Here is a 20,270-nt window from a genome sequence, read left to right as displayed (position 1 = left end):
GGAATGAGGTCAGGTGAAAAGGCAGGGCAAGTTACATCATACTGCCATCCTCTTACACTCAAACTCTGGAAATCATCTGGTACCAAAGCTGCTATTTGAAACAGGGCCAAGATGGAGCTGGTTACTCAGGCCTCTGCCAGGCTGATGTCCAGACATCTCCACAACTGGAGATGGGGACATGGGGGACATGGGGGACATGACATCCACTGGGGATTCCACTGCTCCTCCAAGCCCCATTTCTGTGACCACCCACATGGTGAAGTTTCTTCCCTTAACAAATAACTGCAGTGTCCCTGGTGTCCCTGGTGGCAACTTGTGCCTGTTGCCTTCCATCCTCTCCCTGTGCACCTCCAAGCAGAGCCTGACCCTGCCTTCCCCAAACTCTCCCATTTGGGAGTTGCAGACTGCAGGATGATCCCCCTTCATCCATCTCTTCTGCAGGCTGAATGGGTCCAGCTCTCTCTGCCTTCCCTCCTCCACCCTGTGCTCCAGCCCCCTCACCATCTTGGTGCCCCTCCACTGGACTTGCTCCATGATGTCCATGCCTGCCTTGCTCCAGGGAGCCCACAGCTGGACCCTGCTGCCAAGGCCGGCTCACAGGTGCTGAACAGGGTGCCAGCCACTTCCCTGAGCCACTGGCCCTACACTTGCTGCAAGAGCCCCGAGTGCTGTCAGCGCTCCTTATCAGGAGTGCCCATTGCTGAGTGGCCTCCATGAGCTGTCTGCAAGAACCTTCTGCCCCTGCCCAGGCCCTTTTTGGCAAATGTGCTTGGGAAGACACCACTGACCTAACCCTTACTGTTCACTGAAAATACTCTGGCCCAGAAAGAAGGATGCTGCTTCTGCTTTTGTTAACCTGTATGAGATTCCTGTCAGTCCCTTTCTTCTGCATCCAAAGGCAGGAGAAACATTTATTTGCAGAAGGAATACAACACACTTGTCAGCATTCAAGATGCTTCTTTTCTCAGCAACTACAATATTGATTTTACTAAATTCCTTACTTGCAAGTTTTTAGACAGTATTCTGATATCTTAAAGATTTTTCCATTCTTCTCCCTAAATAAAAACCACCAGAAGTAATTTCAGGGATGTTTTCACCTCGTCCAGTTTAAGCTACTGTATTATATTCAACCTTCTGATTTGGAAACAAGGAAGATTAGATCTGCCCAAGTGGTCATGAGCCACCCTCTCTCTGAAACAGAAGAGCTAATAAACTTTACTTGAATCACTATGCTGACAGCCACGGGCTTTATTCCTCTAGTTTAAGTACTGGCCTCCAAAAGGGTTATTTTCAAGTACAGCTTAGCAGTGGCTAATATAAACTTGGACAATTCTTACATCTTGCTTTGTCATGTGCCTTGTAACAGGATAACATAAAGACCGTAGACCCTAAAAACAGTCTGCTCAGGTTCAAGGAGGCATCTAGAGCATCTAAAAAAGAGGCGAAAAGAGGCATCTAGAGCATCTGGAAAAAAGTGGGACTGAATTTACAGCTGGTGTCTTTGTTATTTCATCTTGGTTAGACAAGCCTGACCGCGATACCACAGGTTACTACATAACTCTAAATGCATGTAACCTCTTTTCACTCCAAATTGCTGATCTCCTTCCCACCTAGCCCTCTCCATCTTCCTTCTCCTACAGGCCCCATTCACTGTTGCCACAAGTGCCCATAAGAACAGGTGTTTACACCTGCAAATCATTCAGATTAACTTGTGGTTTTGCAAGTCAGTCAAAATACTGAATACCAAAAGCCTAACCAAAAAGACGAACCAACACACTGGACTGTAGGAATTACACTGGAAGTAATCCAGTCAAGATTTTAGGATTATTTAGAGTACAATGGTCAGGGCATTACCTTAAGCATCTGGAAGGCACATGCCTGTATAATTTATTCAGTTACCTTTCATCCAGTTAACCCATTTCTACTTTTATGAGACTCTGTGAACAGATCCTTCATCAGCTGTCCTTCTAACCCAACAGCATCGGGAGAAGCAGATTTTATTTACCTTTTAGTACTATCTTCCAGCCTTTCTTCCAGATGCAGAAAGAACTGGAATCCTGTATCAGCTGCAGCCAGACTGGTATCGATTAGCAAAGAAACAGGCAGTCCTCCATTAAGGACTAACACTAAGTTGTTAAAGAGATTTAAACAAAGCATTTGAAGAATTTCAAGTTCATTTCCATTCCATCTGTGCAATTCCAAAGTGGCAACTAATGAGAAGTATGCTATCCTTTTCTAAGTTTTCATTAGAATTTAAACTACATAAAAAATATTTATACTTTGGAGTTGTGAATCTTAAAATCACTTCCTGACCCATATAATTAAAACTGGCTAGTACATTTACATAAAAATCAAAAGGCAGTTCAAATATTTGTAAAACATCAAAACTCAATACAAATAACTTTCTGCTCTTAAGACTGACTTGGAAATTTTTGATATTTTAAACTGCAAATTAAAAAGTGTTCTTTCTGCTAAGACAGTTCAGAGACAAAAACCCACCAAAAAATCCAAACAAAACACAAATCAACCTCACAAATATATAAAATCCTGGTGCAAGGACATACATTTCAGCAATAGTGCCTTCTAAAGTAGAGAAGCCAATATTTTCTAGCAGATGAGATAAAGACAAACAACACCATTCCTGTATAGGTTTTTGTTTTTACTATAGATGTAAGCAAATGTTAGATTAAAACTGATTTACATTTTTTTTGAAAGACATTTATTGAATACAAAAAATCCCCATTACATTCAGCCTTATTATAAATGATTACACGCAAAGAAATTCAAAAGTGTGTGTAAGATCAACAGTCTAACTGGCTGAACATTTTCGGAATTTAGATAATTTATGAACCCTTACTTCTCAACTGTACAATAATAAAATTCAAAAAAATACACTTTGTCTTTCCAGCAATACTCATCAGAGGGATTCTGTGAATGGCAGCTCTTAGTTTCGTGATTTTAAGTGTAGGACTTCCTATATTAGAAACAAGGTGTATGGAGAAAACCTAAACGAAAACTTATGCAGAGTTCACTTTGATCCTGAAAGCTGCCAGCAAATTCCAAGACTGCAGGCTTACAAGTACCAATGTTCATGCTGAGGCAATGAAGCTCGGGTTCAGAAAAGCCTTCCCACACAGAAGAGAGGTTAAACACATGTTCACATCGGTGCTGTCTGATTTGGAAGCCCTACTGTGGATTTCCAAAGCTATCAAGCCTCCAGCTGTATATCTTGGATACCCACTTGTGAGATGCTAGAAATTTTCCTTTTGCCTTTGGAGGGATTTTATGTACTACATCCAAGACATTGAAACAATGTCTGTAGTCTTCGAATAAAGTTAAACTACAGGTATAAACCTACAGTTTAGTTTTTGTACAAGGTAAGATGAGACAAACATGAAACCTCATCTCATTCTCATGAAACTTCTGCACACCACTTGTTATCACTACCTCACTGCTGAACACTGACATTTCATGTCATAAATTCAAAAATACCAAGAGTAAAAAACTGATTTGCACAAAAGAAAAATGAAATAACTTTATATACACAAAAAAAGCCTTTTAAAAGTACAAAAATAACATCTATATGCCAATTAGTTACCATGCTGTGAGAGTTCTTTCAGTGCCTACACATGCAAGACTGTAATCTAGCTTCAGAATAATTCTGTATCTGTAGAATGTATGAGAATATAAAAGAGATTAATACGTGACTAACTCTTATTTTCAGAATGAATATGTATTCAAAATATCTTTGAAACCAATACTGCAATATTCCAGTCTCTGCATGTATATGTGTAGATAAGCAGCTTTCATCTTAGTAGATTTTAAAATCTCCTGTACGCTGGTAATCCACACTAAAAAGTAACAATGGCCCTAATGAATCTAGTTAAACAATGCAATTCAAAATGTACAAAACTATAAAAAGGGAACATTTATTGCCATGCACAAAACTTAAGTATGTTCAACTAAAAATTGCATCAAATGCAGTTCTGTTTAACAACAAAAAATACCACACAAAGCAATTTACATTAACACTCTTAACAACAGATCAGCAGAATTAGCTCTGACTAAATACCACAAGGGTAAAACACATTCCTTTTGCTGGTGCCTATCAGATCTTCAAATCCATGGAAACATAAACCCAGGAATCTTCATTTCCCACAGTCAAATCAGATCATGAAATCAACTGAAAAGAAAAGTCTATTAGTTTTCTCCTTTTTCTCAATGCCATCACATATGACTTCTCCTTTTGTATCAAATTATCATGAAAATACATTCTCCTTTTGCTATCACAAAACCCAAAAACATCCCTATAGCAAACAAATTGCTCTTTCATGCCTTTGCTGATAGTGACGCAGGACGCTATCTTGCTTGTCTATGCACAAGACAGACACAGCAATTCTAGATAGCCATATATCAACATCTCCGAGTGAAGCCACAGGAAAATGAAGTTACTTTATTAACTCCACTAAGTGAACCTCACTTCTACAGTTCCATTTTTAGTTTCAGGGCTAGAAAAAGTAATGAAACCTGATTTTTTTTTTTTTTTTACAAATTACAAAGCTCAGACAATAAACCCTCTATCTTAAGTACAGTAGGCAAGGCCTGATCTTCAGCACAGCAAACTCAAAGGCAACATCATCGTAACTGTACCACCAGTTATAACTGTACCACCAGGATAGAGAAAAGCTATCCGTCTTTATTCTCTTTTGCCTTATCTGACAGGTCTGCTGAGCTTGTACAACCTCATGCATTGTTATCTATGAATGTATGTGGCCAGTGCCTGAATTAAAGTGCATCTTGTAGCCAAGGTTGCAAGTTAAAGCAAATTCATAGCTTTCAGAGTACAAGTCATCAAAACCTATGATAACCTTAATGCTAGTTATGCTTATGAAAGAAATATGTAAGAGTAGTAGTGGCATGCTAAGAAAAGAATCTGAAGCAATTACTTTTTTAAAGGTGGAAACACAAGGGAAAAAAAATCCTAACCAAACATGAAAAGTCTATGTTTAGGTGAGCACTAAACTTTCAGTATTATACAAAAAGCTATTAAACCTGGTGTGAGAGATGCCATGCCAAGCTGGAGGAAAAAAAACCCCACCCCAACCCAGAGTATTTCCTAAATGATAGTCTTTACCTCTTTGACTGTTTTTTTAATGAAGTCTTTTCTGTCAGATAAATCATAACTAGGATATTTTTCATACACCTAAAGAAAAGTAAAAACAAAACAAAAACATAAAACAAACCTCAAATTACTTTCATTCAATAGATGGTATGAGTAGAAGAAGCTTAAGTGAAATTAGTGCAAAAACTGACATTGTTGCTTCTAATACTACAACTGCCAAAATGCCCTCTGTTAATCAGGGAAAGACACAAGCTTATTTTCCTGTCCTTATTTTGACCACAAATATTTAAATGTATCTACTCTTTTATGTTTGGCACTGACTAAACTGGTACTATAATTTTTCACATCAACAAACTGAAATGCTTAGCTTGCCATGTCATACAATTCTCCGATTTTTGTTTTAAACGCTCTCTTAAGTAGTCAGATAGCCCTGCATTAGTGTAGGAAGCCAGACAATTAATGAAAAACAAAGAAGCCTTGGTATTTGATAATAAGTAGAACTGTGATCCTTTCAAGAGACTAACAGAAGAGTCAACATATTTGAGTGCTATGGTACAACAACTCTTTGGTTAACCAGTACAACTACTCTTTGGGAGAGGACCAAAGAAAAAACAGATGCCAATACTGACAACCAATCCAGAGTATTTTATTTCAGCATGCCAAATTTCAGACTTCTAGAATGACTACAAATATGAAAAGAAGGTACATACAGTTTTCTCATAACTTCTGGTTTAGTTTTCTCAAGACAACTTCTTGAAATTACCAGGAAAATCAAACATGTAAGTTAACCAGAAAATATAAAGGTAATTGTACTGTTTGTGTTTTGGTCACTTTTCCCTTTTCTGGCCACATGGTTCCCACATGTTCTTACAATTATTGGATTTTGTGCTGAATTGATTAAACTCACTAACTCAGCTGAGAACTATTCTAATATATACTGATAGGACACAGCTGAATGGACTTCATTCAGCAATAAAGAGTGTACAAGTGAGCAGCAGAAATGTACAGAGCACAGGACACAGCCTCCCCCTATGGACAGCAGCAAAACTGCTGCACTGTCTAAACATGTCAGATATTTGTACTATCACACATGGCACTTGGTTTGGATGTAATACTGCTACTTTCCAGGTAGCTAATTTTAATATTTCCCTTTTAATGCTGATATCAGTGTTGCATATCTAAAGACTAAAGCTCTCATTGTTATAGCTATCACCAAGTAGATAAACCAATGCAAAACTATTTAGTTTCTGAACAACAGAGCAGAGTACAAACCTCCATTTCTGAAATGATGATAAAGTTCATGCACAATCCACTACCTATGAAGAGACTGCAAAATTGTACTTACCTCCTTGCAGATTTGTTTCATTGTAACCTCCTCCAAATTTGCATTGGCCAACAAATTCTTGACAGTTTCCTTCACTTCTTCATCTGTGGGTGGTTTCTTCAGTTTTTTAATTAAAGGTTCATCATCTGAACTATCCTCAGACTCGCTTTCTAAATAGGAAGAACAAATTGGATTGTACTAGTTTTCAGTTTGTCTAGTTTCTTCCTTAAAAATAGAAGCCATCAGAACTTTAAACAAACATCCAGTCCAGATGTTTTCCTTTAAAATAGACATACTGCTAGACTATTGATTTAAAAACAAAGCTAATGCCATCAGTACTACATTTATTTATGAATTTGTGTAATTACTAAGGAACCATCAGTTTACAAATCAACAAGAACTCTAAAAAGTATGGGACTAATTTCATCTATCAAACTAACGAAAAATACTTATTACAACAATTCTAATTCAGGTATTATGGCCCTTAGAAAATGAAAAGTAATTATTTTCTTTAAAAGGAGTTAATATTTTTTTTTCCCCTAACAGTGTCACACACCAGGCTCTTGTAATTTTGCAAACTTACTATTAGAAAGCACCATGAGAAGAGAACAAATAGGGAAAACTTTGTAAACCAAGTTAAGTGAAGGGGCACAGGACACTCTTACAATTTTTTCCAGCAGAAAATGAATTAGACTGAATGATTCCAACATCCACCCAGTTCCTCTACTGCCAACAAGACAAAATTCAGAGCAGATGCCAAACAAACTAGATAATGACCTTACAAAATGACCTACTTAGCATTTTGGTTTTTGCACTGCAAACATAAACTCAAAACAGAAATGCAGGAGGATAAATAAGAAATTACAAATATATTACATAACTTAAAGGAAAACACATATATAACATTTGTGTGTACATGTATATTTGTATATTTTGTCATTTGTGATGACAAAATAAGGTGTACACACAACACAGCCACATTTAGAAGTCAAACTGAAAATACACCGAGTTCAGTTACACTGCTGAGAAATAAGGCTATGAAAAACATTTAGCATAATTCTATGCCCAAGAGTTGGCCTGCACCTTTTAGAAAAGCACTGACAAGATGGGTAACTAACCTGACCTGATGCTTGTGCTGTAAGCATGCATATGCCAGTGCCAGCATTAAAAGAAGTACTTTTGCAGCATGAATATAAACTGCATTAGTAACTCAGACTACAATTGTGACAGACTTGGCTACTATTGCAGAGTGCCAGAGAATTTAGGGTGGGAAAGGACTCTGGAGATCATCTGGTACCAAAGCTGCTATTTGAAACAGGGCCAAGATGGAGCTGGTTACTCAGGCCTCTGCCAGGCTGATGTCCAGACATCTCCACCACTGGGGATTCCACTGCTCCTCCAAGCCCCATTTCTGTGACCACCCACATGGTGAAGTTTCTTCCCTTAACAAATAACTGCAGTGTCCCTGGTGTCCCTGGTGGCAACTTGTGCCTGTTGCCTTCCATCCTCTCCCTGTGCACCTCCAAGCAGAGCCTGACCCTGCCTTCCCCACACTCTCCCATTTGGGAGTTGCAGACTGCAGGATGATCCCCCTTCATCCATCTCTTCTGCAGGCTGAATGGGTCCAGCTCTCTCTGCCTTCCCTCCTTCACCCTGTGCTCCAGCCCCCTCACCATCTTGGTGCCCCTCCACTGGACTTGCTCCATGATGTCCATGCCTGCCTTGCTCCAGGGAGCCCACAGCTGGACCCTGCTGCCAAGGCCGGCTCACAGGTGCTGAACAGGGTGCCAGCCACTTCCCTGAGCCACTGGCCCCACACTTGCTGCAAGAGCCCCGAGTGCTGTCAGCGCTCCTTATCAGGAGTGCCCACTGCTGAATGGCCTCCATGAGCTGTCTGCAAGAACCTTCTGCCCCTGCCCAGGCCCTTTTCGGCAAATGTGCTTGGGAAGACAACCCTGTCTCCACCCTCACTACTGCAATCTTTACAGAGTTAAGAAACTCAGCGTCTGTATATCCTTTATGCACATTGTGAGATATCAGAAAACCAACTGCAAAAGGATGCATGGAGAAACCAAAGACACACACATGGGATACACACCACTGGATCAATTTCAAGATTTTCAAAAAGCCACTGTAAAGGCCCAAACAGAACTTTACTAATGGTTCTTCCAGCAAAATGGAGAACTTGGTGGATACTTTCAGTTTATATGCAAATAAAATCTATACATGCACACTGCAGGAAATACATTAAATATATCCAGACCAACAGCTTTTTTTATTAAGTACTGTTTCAAGAAAAGAAACATCAAGTAGCAAACCAACAATTTACCAAATTCCATTCGGTGCAAAAGCTTGCTTTCTAATAAGCATGCCAGTTAAGCTACAGGGCAATGTATGATGAAAGACTTAAAGCATTTACCTTTTCTAGAACTGTTCTGGTTTTTCTTAGTAGTGCTGCTGTCTGCCTTCTTGACATTTGCACCCTTCACAGCTTTCTTGGTTTTAGAAGTCATCTTTTTAGATCTTTCTCTTTTAGATGCTTTTCTTGGGGGCTACAAAAAGAAAATCATAAAATTAAAATAATGAGTATTACCACAACAATCCATACTTCTTTTCCATATAGGAAAATTTTCAACTCCAAGGACAATTTACTCTAGCCACTCCATTCCTAAGTTTCCAACAGAGCTGGTGCAGCCGAACAGATACAACTGCCTACATTCTTCTAACTCTAGTATATCAAAAGGTGTCACAAACTTAACTCTTTTAAAAATGCCATAATCTTAATGCTGTACAAAGAGACATCTTCCATCTCATCAGGTCATATTTTCAAACTAATTCGACAAACCAGTGTTTTGGAATAATTATGCTTTTATTCCATGCACCTAAACTTCAATTTCTGAAGACTTCAGTCCACTCAGCCACTGCAGACATACCTAACTCATACCTTTTGAAAGAAGACAAATATTACCCAGTTAGATCAATGGAGTTTACTGTTTAGGCCTCTTTGTTTGTTAGAATTTTGTTTGTTTGGAGGGTTTGCAATTTTTGGGTTTTTTTAAAAAATAACTGAGTTCTTGGAAATGTGACAACAACTGCCTCTGAAACAGATACTGCTCACAGTAGAAAGCCTGTTTTCCTAAAGAAATTAACACATATGTCAACTTTTAATCTTTCAGCCCTCTTTCAATTTGCTGTTTTTAAGTAAAGAAAAAGGCACAGTAAGCATTAACATTGCTTCACAGAGGCACAGCAATTTCCTTGAACCATTTTTTTACATTAAACCCAACACCTAACAAAATGACCCCAACAAAACAAACTGTTAAATTACATTAATTGCCTTTCAACTAAAGATTGCTACGATTTCCTATAGCTCAGGGTATTAACCTAACAGCCTGTCACACTTCCATTTCAACAGACAGAATGTTACCCAAAAAACAGTGGCCTTATATTACAGCCAAGGGATCCACCGCTTCCATAAAGTTTCTTAGACACCAGCAGTTTGGCTAATTGCACTTTGTTGCAGGGGTCTGACAAGGCATGATGGTTTTAAACCAAAGGAGGGTTGATTTAGAGGACAAATGTGGAAGAATTTCTTTTACAATGAGGGTGGTGAAACACAAACAGGTTGCCCAGAGAGGCGGTGAATGCCCATCCTTGGAAACATTCCAGGCCAGGTTGAATGAGGCAACCTGATCCATCTGATGTCTCTGCCCATTGTAGGAAGATTGGACTAGATGACCTTTAAAACGCTTCTTCCAACCCAAGCTATTCCATTATTTGATGCTTCTTCCCTAGTATGCAAAAAACTTTTAAAGAAAAACACAAAATAGAAAGAGATGAAGGCACTTCAGAGATTGCAGGGATCTTTCTAAGGCTGCTTCTATGTTGCTTACTTTAAGACATAAAACCTGAAGAAAGAGCTTAAGATATAAAATCCAGGAGGACTATGGAAACAAGATCCCAAACCAAGGCAGGCAGGTAGGTCAGTGACTCCTACTGAGTTCAAAGTTAAGTCCTAGGTATCAAATCAAACACTGCATTATGAAATGACAATAAAGTCATCACAAAATGATATAAGAAATACAATCAATTACATCAGCAATCCTGGCTGCCCCAAAATGAGACATAGCAAATAGTTCTGTAAGTTGCATACATACACCCAAGAATCAGAACTTTTGCCTTTTATCTAAATGATTCTCTAAAATCAACACACTAAGAATTTAAGAAAACAGCTTATAAATTGCAGATGTGTTCCCTTTTCTTTCAGTTAAACATCACTTACTCCCCAACTATGTGTTCCAAGAGTTACCAATTGATAGCAATGACATAATGCTGAAAAACAAACAAAACAACTCATTACCTCATCTTCACTTTCTTTTTCTTCTGAAGACTCGTCCTTTTCCTTTTTTTCATCCTCTTCACTACTGGATTCATCTGACAAGATCTCTGGGTACTTGGTACGTTTTGCTTTTCTTGTTGTTCCAGAGCTAGTGCGCTCTTTTTTGCCACCTTTGCTTTGTGGTTTTTTGGACTTTGGCAAGGGCTGAGAGACAAAAGATGTGTGTAATCCAAGTAGGAATACAAAAAAGAATTTTAAAAAGACAAATTCTTTCCAGTCGCATGAAAGAATAGTAAACAAATACAGAGGTGTCTTAAAACAACCCAGGACTATTTTATGTACAGGTAAGTCATAATATTTTGCAGCAAGCAAATATCCACTATTGACACAGAGTTGAGCAAAATGAAATTTCTGCTCTAAGTTAAGTGCACACCTTCCCTAAGCAAATAAATCTTCAAAGACTGGGCATTAGGGAAGGGAAGCAAGAAAAGTTATTTCTAGGTTGATCTTCTATCTACCAATCCACAAAACAAGCTTTTTCCTTTGGTAACAAGACAGCTGGCAACTCAGAAGACTTAAATGCAAGAATTCTGTCACATCTTATGCAAACCTGCAGTTTGCAGTAACTCAGTACCTGTGTCCCTTAAACAGCATGCCAACCCCTTATTCACATCACTTCCCAGTGTTTGCTGGGAATAGATTTGGTTTCCTGAGCAACAGTGCAACTTTTTTAGTATTACTTTTAGATTAAAAACTGAAAGTCCAAAAGATTAACAACAGAGTTTAGCAGTCTTGGCAGTGGCACTCTGAATCTAGTGCACTGGTTTTGTATCCTGCAACAAATTCCATTTGGTGGTATCCAAATGTGATAACATGCATTTGCCAAAGACAGCAAACACAAGTAGCATCTGACACATGAAAGGATGGGAAAATCAAGTATCTCTTCTCCTCCATTCACAAAGCAGAGGCTAATTGGTATTTGGGAATGACCATCCTATTTAGCTCCATGCGTTGAACTCACACTTCTGTGCACTAACAGTGTGCAGTGGGTATACCCACATATAAACAGAATTTCTATTTAAGACCTCACCCCATTATGGATGCCTGCAGTAGTAGAACTACTCTCTTTCAAGACATTATTCCTACTTCAGTAAGCTAGAACAGAAATTGTATTATCACTGGAAAAAATCAAACAATGAGCAATAGAGAACAGATGCATTTTCCATCAAAACAGAGCTATAAAAGCAAGCATAACAACCTGTATCTCACCTTGCCCGAAGATTTTGGATGCATAAGGAAATTTAATATTCTGGTTACGAGCTCACTATTAACTCCTGATCTTTCCAAGTCAAGAACTTCACAGATACTTTTCAACATTGCATTTCTAAATCTGTAGGAAAAAAAAAAAAGGAAAGAAAGAGATTCAGTATCACATACTAAACAGTCAACATCTGACTGCTAGAAGCTACTGTCTGGTTTGTGTCTGCCATCTGACAGTATATATACACAGTCAACTACACTTCCAGTCTTATCTATGGTTAAGTAAAGAATCACCACTATATTACATAAAGCAAAATAAAACAGAATCTGTGTATCTGTATAATAAAATAGTTTAAAAACTCAAGGAATCATAGTAAAAAAAGTACTGCATTCTTTATGATCTATAGCTTGAATAGTAAGGTTCTGCAAAATAGTTCTTGACCTTTGCTCATCTTGTTCAATGCTGTTAAAATATCATGTGCAAGTGTAAAGACTGGGCAGAAAGCAACCACAGAGGCACAACAAATTAACGAACTGATCAACAGTTTGTGTTCCACAAGCTACAAACAGCAGCAGAAGCTACCACGGTAAGGCAAGCACACAGGGCTCTGCACTTTCATATGCAACCTAAGGCAACCAGGTTTCAGAATACCTGCTGCTAGCAGTCGTTTCATATGGAAAATATGAAAAAATTGCACAAAATTACTTTATTTTGCAGCCTTTTTTTTTGGATAAGGGGAATTAGCCAATTAAACCTTTGGGAAATGGTCAAAACTCCCATTGGGAGATAGAGTTTGTCTTGTATATTCCCATGTATTTGACAAACCATACTCCTGGAAAACTGCATATCTGAAGAAGAAAAATTTGGAAATTCCAAATTCTGGAATCCTTCCAGCTATCAGCAAACAGGCAGTAAAAAACTCCCAAGTTTTAGAATACATTGTGTAGATGTTACTAGCTCTTTCATTTGTTTCAACTAGCTACACAAATATGCAAGGGCATTTTTAAACCCTTTCAATACAGCCTAAACTAAGTTGCAGCAGCTTCTCCTGTTGATGCAAAAGCAATTTATGAAGGGAGCCAGTAAAAAAGAAAAAGTTTGAGACTAGTTGCTACAGCAATTCTAGTATGTTTAATATATAATAAGCAGAAATGGCTTTGATTCTGAAGCAGGAAGGTTTTGAGGCACAGAAGGATGCAGGCTTGCACCACAAATAAAGTACAATGTGTTCACACCACTAGGCTTGCCCCAGGGAAATAAAGCTTTCCTCTCACTTGGCAGAAGAATCTACTAGTTAGTATGCAATAGTTAAAGTCAGGAAGGTAGGAATTTTGAGTAAAATGTTCACAATATAATCTCAATACATTTTCAGCTGTCTAAAGAGACCAGTTTGTGTGATTAAAATGAACTCAGAAAAGAAATGTAGAGCTCTACTAAACAGCCACCTGGCTTATAGTTTAAATTTAATCTGAAGTAAAATTGTGGAAGAAAAAAAAAAAGAAAAAATAGAGTGCATAGCATGAGTCAAGCTATGTTAACTATCAAGAGATCATTACTTTTTTAACATTTCTTCCTTCTTTTTATATTGGTCACTTCCTTTTTCAAATGGAAACCCACTGAACTGACCCACATTCTTCTTTAGGGATGCAACCTAGAACAGAGCACACAGATTACTTTTCATTGCAAGCAGTTGAAAAGATTTCATCAAATTACATTTCTTAACCTTTCATACAAGAAAAATCTGTTCTAGCATTTAGCTTTCTGTTGACAAAGCTACACCTTTGAAGTTCTATCCTACATTGATTATGCCTTTACTTATCTCAAGACAGACAAATTACAAGAATTAAGCTCAACTTCTTGTGACTGTGGTACTTTTAATAACTTACTATACAAAGTCACTTGCCATTTCAAGCTCATTTAGAATGTACTGCATGATGATTTACAGGTTTGCACAACTACATTATTATGAAGCTTGCTGCACGCTTTCAATCATGTAATTTGTTACAAAATAGGGAATTTTATTTTTTATTCTATAATCTGCTGAGGTAATTTGCTTTACTAGCTATTCTGAAGTCTTACATACAACCCTGATTATGTTTTTGAACCTCACATTAGTAGGACTAATTTTTGCATTTATGTTCCACCCAATCTACAACTTCTACCATTACACCTGATATCTGATCTGCGTTGAACTTCCATTACAACAGCCCTTATAATGGGAAAATTGCTCCCATCAAGATCACAAGTGTATTTAAGTTTTGTTTTCGTTTCATCTTCTTTTACCAAAAAAAAAAAAAAAAAAAAGGTAAAAAGCAACCCCAGATCTCTCTATCCTCCGTGTTCTTTATAACTATCAAGAATAATTTGAACTAGCTTTCAGTATGTCTACAAATTTTGTTTCTGCCATTTCCCCACTAGTTTATAATTTTACCAAAGCTGAACTCCGTTTCCTAAAAGCTTTGTCCAGCACCTGAAGAAAATTTGCAGGCAATACTGGTATGTTTTACTAGAATTACAACTAAAAGCACATACCAGCACATGCATACAAGACAAGATCTGACCTTCACTATATTAAACAGCATTCTGAGTTCCCAAAAACTGATTAAATATAGTTTTGACTGAAACTATACTGATATAGTCTTTTACAGAGTACTTGTGGCTACAGATCATTCTTTGCCATTTAAACAAACACTGCATTAGAAGCAGTGGTCTGAAATTAGAGCTAGCACACATCTGTACTAGTAATACTTAATTTCTAGTTTGTGTTAGTTGTTCAAGTCTCCAAAATACACCAAGATATTTTAAAAAGCACCAATAATTATAGTAAATGTATAGAAATAGTACATGTTAATCTGCCTCAATTTCACATTTTGCCTCCATTAGCAAGGAAAATGGGTCATATTTACTCTGAAATTTTAGGCATGATTGGTGATACATAAAGTACTCTAAGAAAGATTTGCCATTATATTTTAAGTGTCATCCTTGAATACAAAATGGACAATATAATATTTTAATTGTCTTAGGAATATTGTTATATACAAAATCTTAATAGTGATTTTTATCACTTTTCTCTTTCTACTGCTTAGTGCAAAGAGAACAAAGAGAAAAATAGTAGATAAACAGCTGTGTATTAATATATGGAGTATTTTGAGTGTCATCTGCATGTCAGCAGCTTTTAGCATGTGAAACATAAATTATTTCCAACTCATCCTTGTAAGGTAATCCACCATTCCCCCATAAAAACAATCAACTCTATGTTCAAGAGATTTTGATTTAGTACACCCTGCCACAGGATTTTTATAGGAAGAGAGTTTATAGGAGTTAAAACGAAGAGGCTTAGTTAACTGGCCCTGCAAATACTCATTTTCTAAGTAGCTTGTAATAAATAACACTTAAGAAATAGATCAATATGTGCAAGTGTAAAAAACTGCACTACAAACATTTTCACTATACATGAGAATTAATGGATATACAAGATTGAAATTCTTACAGTGCCTGGCCTGTTGTAGAGGAGTTTGTGCAGGTTCCTAAGTTCATCTGTCTTCTTTTTACTCAGAAAGAACTGTATCCTCTCAATTTCACAGAGTTTTTGTCCTTTTCCTGAAACAATTAAAATAATTTATGCTATTCATCACATTCACATATACCTATGTGTTTACAACATAAAATTTCTACTTTTTTTTTTAAGCAAAGAAGTTACTTAAAAACAGCATTAGATATTATAATAGGTCAAACATTAAGCAGTACTTTTCCTATCATGCATCCTGACAGGCTCTTTACCTGCCTTTCTTGACACTACTTAGATCAGGGTACAAGGATTTGGCATTTCTTTGTATTCTAGCTGCACCTGCCTTTGTTCGTAGTAGTGAGGTACCAAAGATCCTATTCCAAGTAAGTTTAAATATCATGTAACTTTAACAGTATAAACTGATGCTACACAATACAAGAGGGTTTTCATATAATAGTCTTATTGTTTTAAAAAGGATCATGACTCAAACTAGGTCTCACCTACAACAAATTAGTAATTTCATCTTTTTAGAGTTTTCATTACCATTCCTAACACTCACAATTCATATGTTAGAAGTCAAGCTTACCTGGTGTAATTGTAAAAGGTTCCTTCTGCAGTGAGGACACTTGCATGGTCAGTCGGTCAACCTTCTTCTTCTCCCTTTTTCCTTCAACGATGAGACTCTTCTCTGCAAAAGAGCTTCCTTAAACACAATGTTCTTCATTGCAGATCTGACTGAAGTGACAGTCAACACAACACTGACTCTTGAAATAGCAAATCAAAAATGGAGGATGATATAACCAGGTACTATAACACTTTCAGACTTCTGGCTAATAAGCCAACATGATTTAATGGAGCTGCACATACATAACTAGAAGTCTCTCCAGTCCTTCGCCACTATCCTGTATCCAAAGTAACCTTGAAGACAAGACTGGGCGTTTCCTAGCAGTAACTTTAGGAAGTTACTACAATGATGAAGACTGCAGGACTACATGTTTCAGAAATCCACCCTTCTTTCCTTTCACTGCCGTTTTCAGGTATGAAACTGACCCTGTTTACACATTCTCCTTGGATGCTGCAGTCCCTACGCACACAGCTCCACACACAGCACTCTGAAGAATACTACCACTAGATGGGCAAAAGCAGGGTCCAGGATGCCTGCACACAGATTTGATTCCCACTACTGGACTGGAGAAACTGCACATTTCAGCAGGAGAGGCAGAAGTACAAGTGCAGTGGGACTGTGCTACACATCCCAGGGAACTTCACAGACAAGCACTCTGCAAGGCACAATAACGAGTATCACGAATACAACAATATTATTACTAGTAATTCTGGTACTGCTTACTAATGAATACATTAAGATTGTTTTACATACACCCTGCACATCACTCATTTAATGATACCATTCTAAAGAAAAAACTAAAGCTTCACCTAAATATTTCATACTAAAATACTTGACCTCAAGTAACACTATCCTTAGAGCTAAACAGATGGGCTGTCCTGGCTTTAGTGAATTGTATGAACACTATCAAAACCAGAGCAAAAATAATTTTTTCCCTGAAAATCCAATGCTAATCACTCTGCTGTTTTCCAAACGGCATAATCCATCTTCTTTCTACTACCTTTCCTAAAGATCCAAGAGCATCAGTGACTTGGTTTTCACTATGTCACATTACAACTCTATTTCCATGAATGCTTTGCTTTTGAAAACACATGCCAGGAGACATCTCAATAGAAATTAACATTTTTGCTTAGTAGTTCCTTCATCTTGTTTTGTTCTCCTTTACTACCTTCAATTACATGCCACGACAAGAAACTTGCCTTGCTTGCTCACCCTATCACATTGCCACAATTTTTTATTACCAAAATTAGTCTAAAGGAATTTCCGCTAACTCAATACAATTACATTTGGATAGCCAGAAAATTAATTCACTGTAGTTAAGACAAGACATTCATATTGCTTCCAAAACTACTGCACACTTAAGATTTCCTTTTGCAAACACAGATCACTTCAGAGTGTTACTAGCAAAAACTAATTTGATAAGGGACACTACCTCCTATAATCCTTGAAAAATTTATACATCAACAAAAAAAATCCCTAGTACACAAGTCCAGGATGCTGGCAATTCCTTAAATATTTTCTGAGATTAATCAACACCACTGTTTTTAGCATTGCCTGTTATAGGCTACTGGGAAGCTATTATGACCCATGAGACAGATGCATGATGAAATCCCCTCAATAATTGTACAATTAGCCAAAATCACAAGAGACTGCATTCAGTAGCTTGGCATCCATTAAAGAACAACTTAGTCAATGAGAAAAGTACCCTTTTCTTCTTCCTCCTCTTCCTCTTCTTCATCTTCATCACTTTCCTCAGCTTTGTTTTCAGTTTCAGGTTGTTTCTCATCTGTTTTTTCTGATGACATTGTATCTTCTTTTGATGAATCAACAGAAGACATGGTGTATGCTCCTGTAGAAAGAGTCAGGGGAAACTATCATCAGTAGAACAACATCCATAAAAACCACGGGAATCTTGCTTTCAAAAATTATCTCTTTGTGCAGCAGAAGCAGCGTGCTGGTACTGTGATTGTTCACATTCTCTGATCACTAAGGTGTTTGGCATACACACAATACATACAACTTTTCAGAAGAAGTTGCCATCCATCCTGCAATTAGTCTGGTTAAGAACACTCTAAGAGGTTATAAATTCTATTCACACACAAGTCTCCAAGCTGCTTTTGTGAAGCATTCGGGAACACCCACTCAAAGCAGCCGAAACCGTTATCTATTAAAAACTGCAGTGTTTTAAGATATCACTGTTTTACTGCACCCTGCTATAAACTTAATACTTGATCATGGTTAACTATGCATACAAGTTTCCTAGTAACTTAAACAAATTACTTATTTAGACTGGAAATGGGAAAAGAAACATTTTTTAAAAAGCTGCAAGCAATTCAGGAAAGAATTAACACAGCTTTCATAACCTAGACAGCTGCTGCATCTTTAGGCATGAAAATACTTCCCGTTTTAATTTGCAAATCTACAACAAAAAAGAATAAATGCTTCATACTTAGCATGTATAAGAGTCTTTTCTTAATATCTGAAGTGGCCTATATGTAAGCTTTAAACTAAAATATCTTAGTTATACACGTACCATTTTCTACTAACAGAAAACACCTATCCAATAGAGTAAGATAACCATATGTTTCATTTTTAAATTCTAGCTTTCAAAAATTTTCACCTTTTAAATCTGGAACAGAATTTCACACAATTAACAATTTTCTTTTTGCAATATTAAAACAAATATTATCTGCAAGTAATCAGGTACTATAAGTAACACTTAAATCTGCTGCTTATGTGCAGCATTAGTAGGTGCCAGAGATCAGTCGTGTTCCAAATGACAGAAAGCATGAGGTAATATTTATTACAAATAATACGGGGAAAAGTAAAGTTTCCTGGCTAAATCACCAGTGAAAAATACACCCTCCAGGGTATTACTACCAACATTTTCATTTGTAGTAAGTAATCTAGCATTTTCACGGCAATTACTGACTTTTTGAAGGCACGAGTAAAAGCAAGAGAAGCACTACAAGTTGTCTTTCTTTACCCTTTCAGTGTGAACAGAGGGGGGGAAAATAAAGTTAGAGACTTCTTAGCTTTCCACCACCTGGGCTCGGGACGACATTTTGCTTAGGGAAAAAGGGTTCTGGGATCCACCCTTACCGGGAGAGGGTCTCCCGCCCTCGGCTGGGGCTTTTCACGCGGGGACTTTCCACCTATGCCCCCTTCCCGATTTGTAAGCTGGATGCTGGGGCAATCGGAGGGCGATGCGCAGCGCCCGGTGGCGCCGGCGGCCAAGGCGCCATCGGCTCCCCGCTGCAGCCGGGCCAGGACCGCTCGCAGCCCTCCCTCGGCTCCCGCCGCAGGACACGGCCGCACCCGGGAACCGCCTCGGGCACGGGCCGGGAGGGACGCAGCCCCGGTGACAAGCGCCCCGCACACGGCGCGTCCCCGGGGGCGGGACGGGAGCTCGGCGGCACGGCGGCCGCGTTTCATTTCTGCCCGTCACAGTCCGTCCCCGCTCGGCCCGGGCGCGGCGAGGCGGGACCGCTCTCGGGCGCCGTTACGGCCATGGCGGCAGGACCCACCTCAGCACGAGCCCCGGCTCCCTCCTCAGGCGTGGCGGCGGCAGCAGCTGAAGGCGGCAATTACTGCTGGACGAGGCGGGTCCGGGCGCAGCCACACACACGCGCCCCGCCGCGGCGCAGCCCTACAGCCAGCGGCCGCTCTTGCCCTTTCCCTCTCCTTCTCCCTCTTCCCTCCCTCCCGGAATCAACAAGGTTTTCAAAATGGCGGGTTCTCGGGCGGCGAGGAGGAAGCGGGAAGGCGGCAGCCAATCAGCGCCCGCGGCCCCGCCGGCGCGGGGAGGGCGGGGGAGGGTGCGCGTCACGCCCGCCCGCCCGCAATGACGCCAGGCCGCTGAGGGAGCGGGCCGCGGGTGTGAGCGGCGCGACGTTGCGTTTTCCCTTTTAACACTGGCGCTGTCTTTAATTGAGGTGGCTTAGAGAAAAAAAAAAAAAAAGCTTTAAAATAAGGAATCCGCACCACTTATCCTGCCTAAATTGGGCAGCGATTAATATATGCTCCCCAGACTTTCGTTTTGTACACTGTAGTGTTTCCCAGTACCTCTGGCACAGGTTGCCCGGAGAAGC

General features: G+C 38.9%; 1 protein-coding gene across 1 annotated transcript; it reads right to left on the bottom strand.

Moving 5' to 3' along the window:
• Positions 1-2,638: 2,638 nt before the first annotated feature.
• Positions 2,639-19,935, bottom strand: DEK (DEK proto-oncogene). The gene is made up of 11 exons (XM_021553404.3): positions 19,707-19,935; positions 17,885-18,028; positions 16,141-16,242; positions 15,537-15,646; positions 13,603-13,697; positions 12,055-12,175; positions 10,807-10,989; positions 8,866-8,998; positions 6,468-6,616; positions 5,135-5,203; positions 2,639-4,183 (listed from the first exon to the last, which is right to left on the bottom strand). The coding sequence occupies exons 2-11, from the start codon at positions 18,015-18,017 to the stop codon at positions 4,172-4,174; spliced, it is 1,107 nt and encodes a 368-aa protein (XP_021409079.1). The 5' UTR covers positions 18,018-18,028; positions 19,707-19,935; the 3' UTR covers positions 2,639-4,171.
• Positions 19,936-20,270: the final 335 nt, after the last annotated feature.

This window comes from Lonchura striata, chromosome 1 (genome assembly GCF_046129695.1).
Source record: "Lonchura striata isolate bLonStr1 chromosome 1, bLonStr1.mat, whole genome shotgun sequence".
Lineage (NCBI taxonomy): Eukaryota > Metazoa > Chordata > Aves > Passeriformes > Estrildidae > Lonchura > Lonchura striata.
Note: the sequence above shows the minus strand (reverse complement) of the source record. Positions and strands in the feature narration are given on the sequence as shown.

Coding starts and splice junctions, on each gene's coding strand:
- DEK (XM_021553404.3), bottom strand. CDS start 18,017: ATGTCTTCTGTTGATTCATCAAAAGAAGATACAATGTCATCAGAAAAA. Junction 13,698..15,536: donor TCTACAACAGGCCAGGCACT/GTAAGAATTTCA, acceptor GCTCTGTTCTAG/GTTGCATCCCTAAAGAAGAA. Junction 12,176..13,602: donor AAGGAAGAAATGTTAAAAAA/GTAATGATCTCT, acceptor TTTTTCCTACAG/ATTTAGAAATGCAATGTTGA.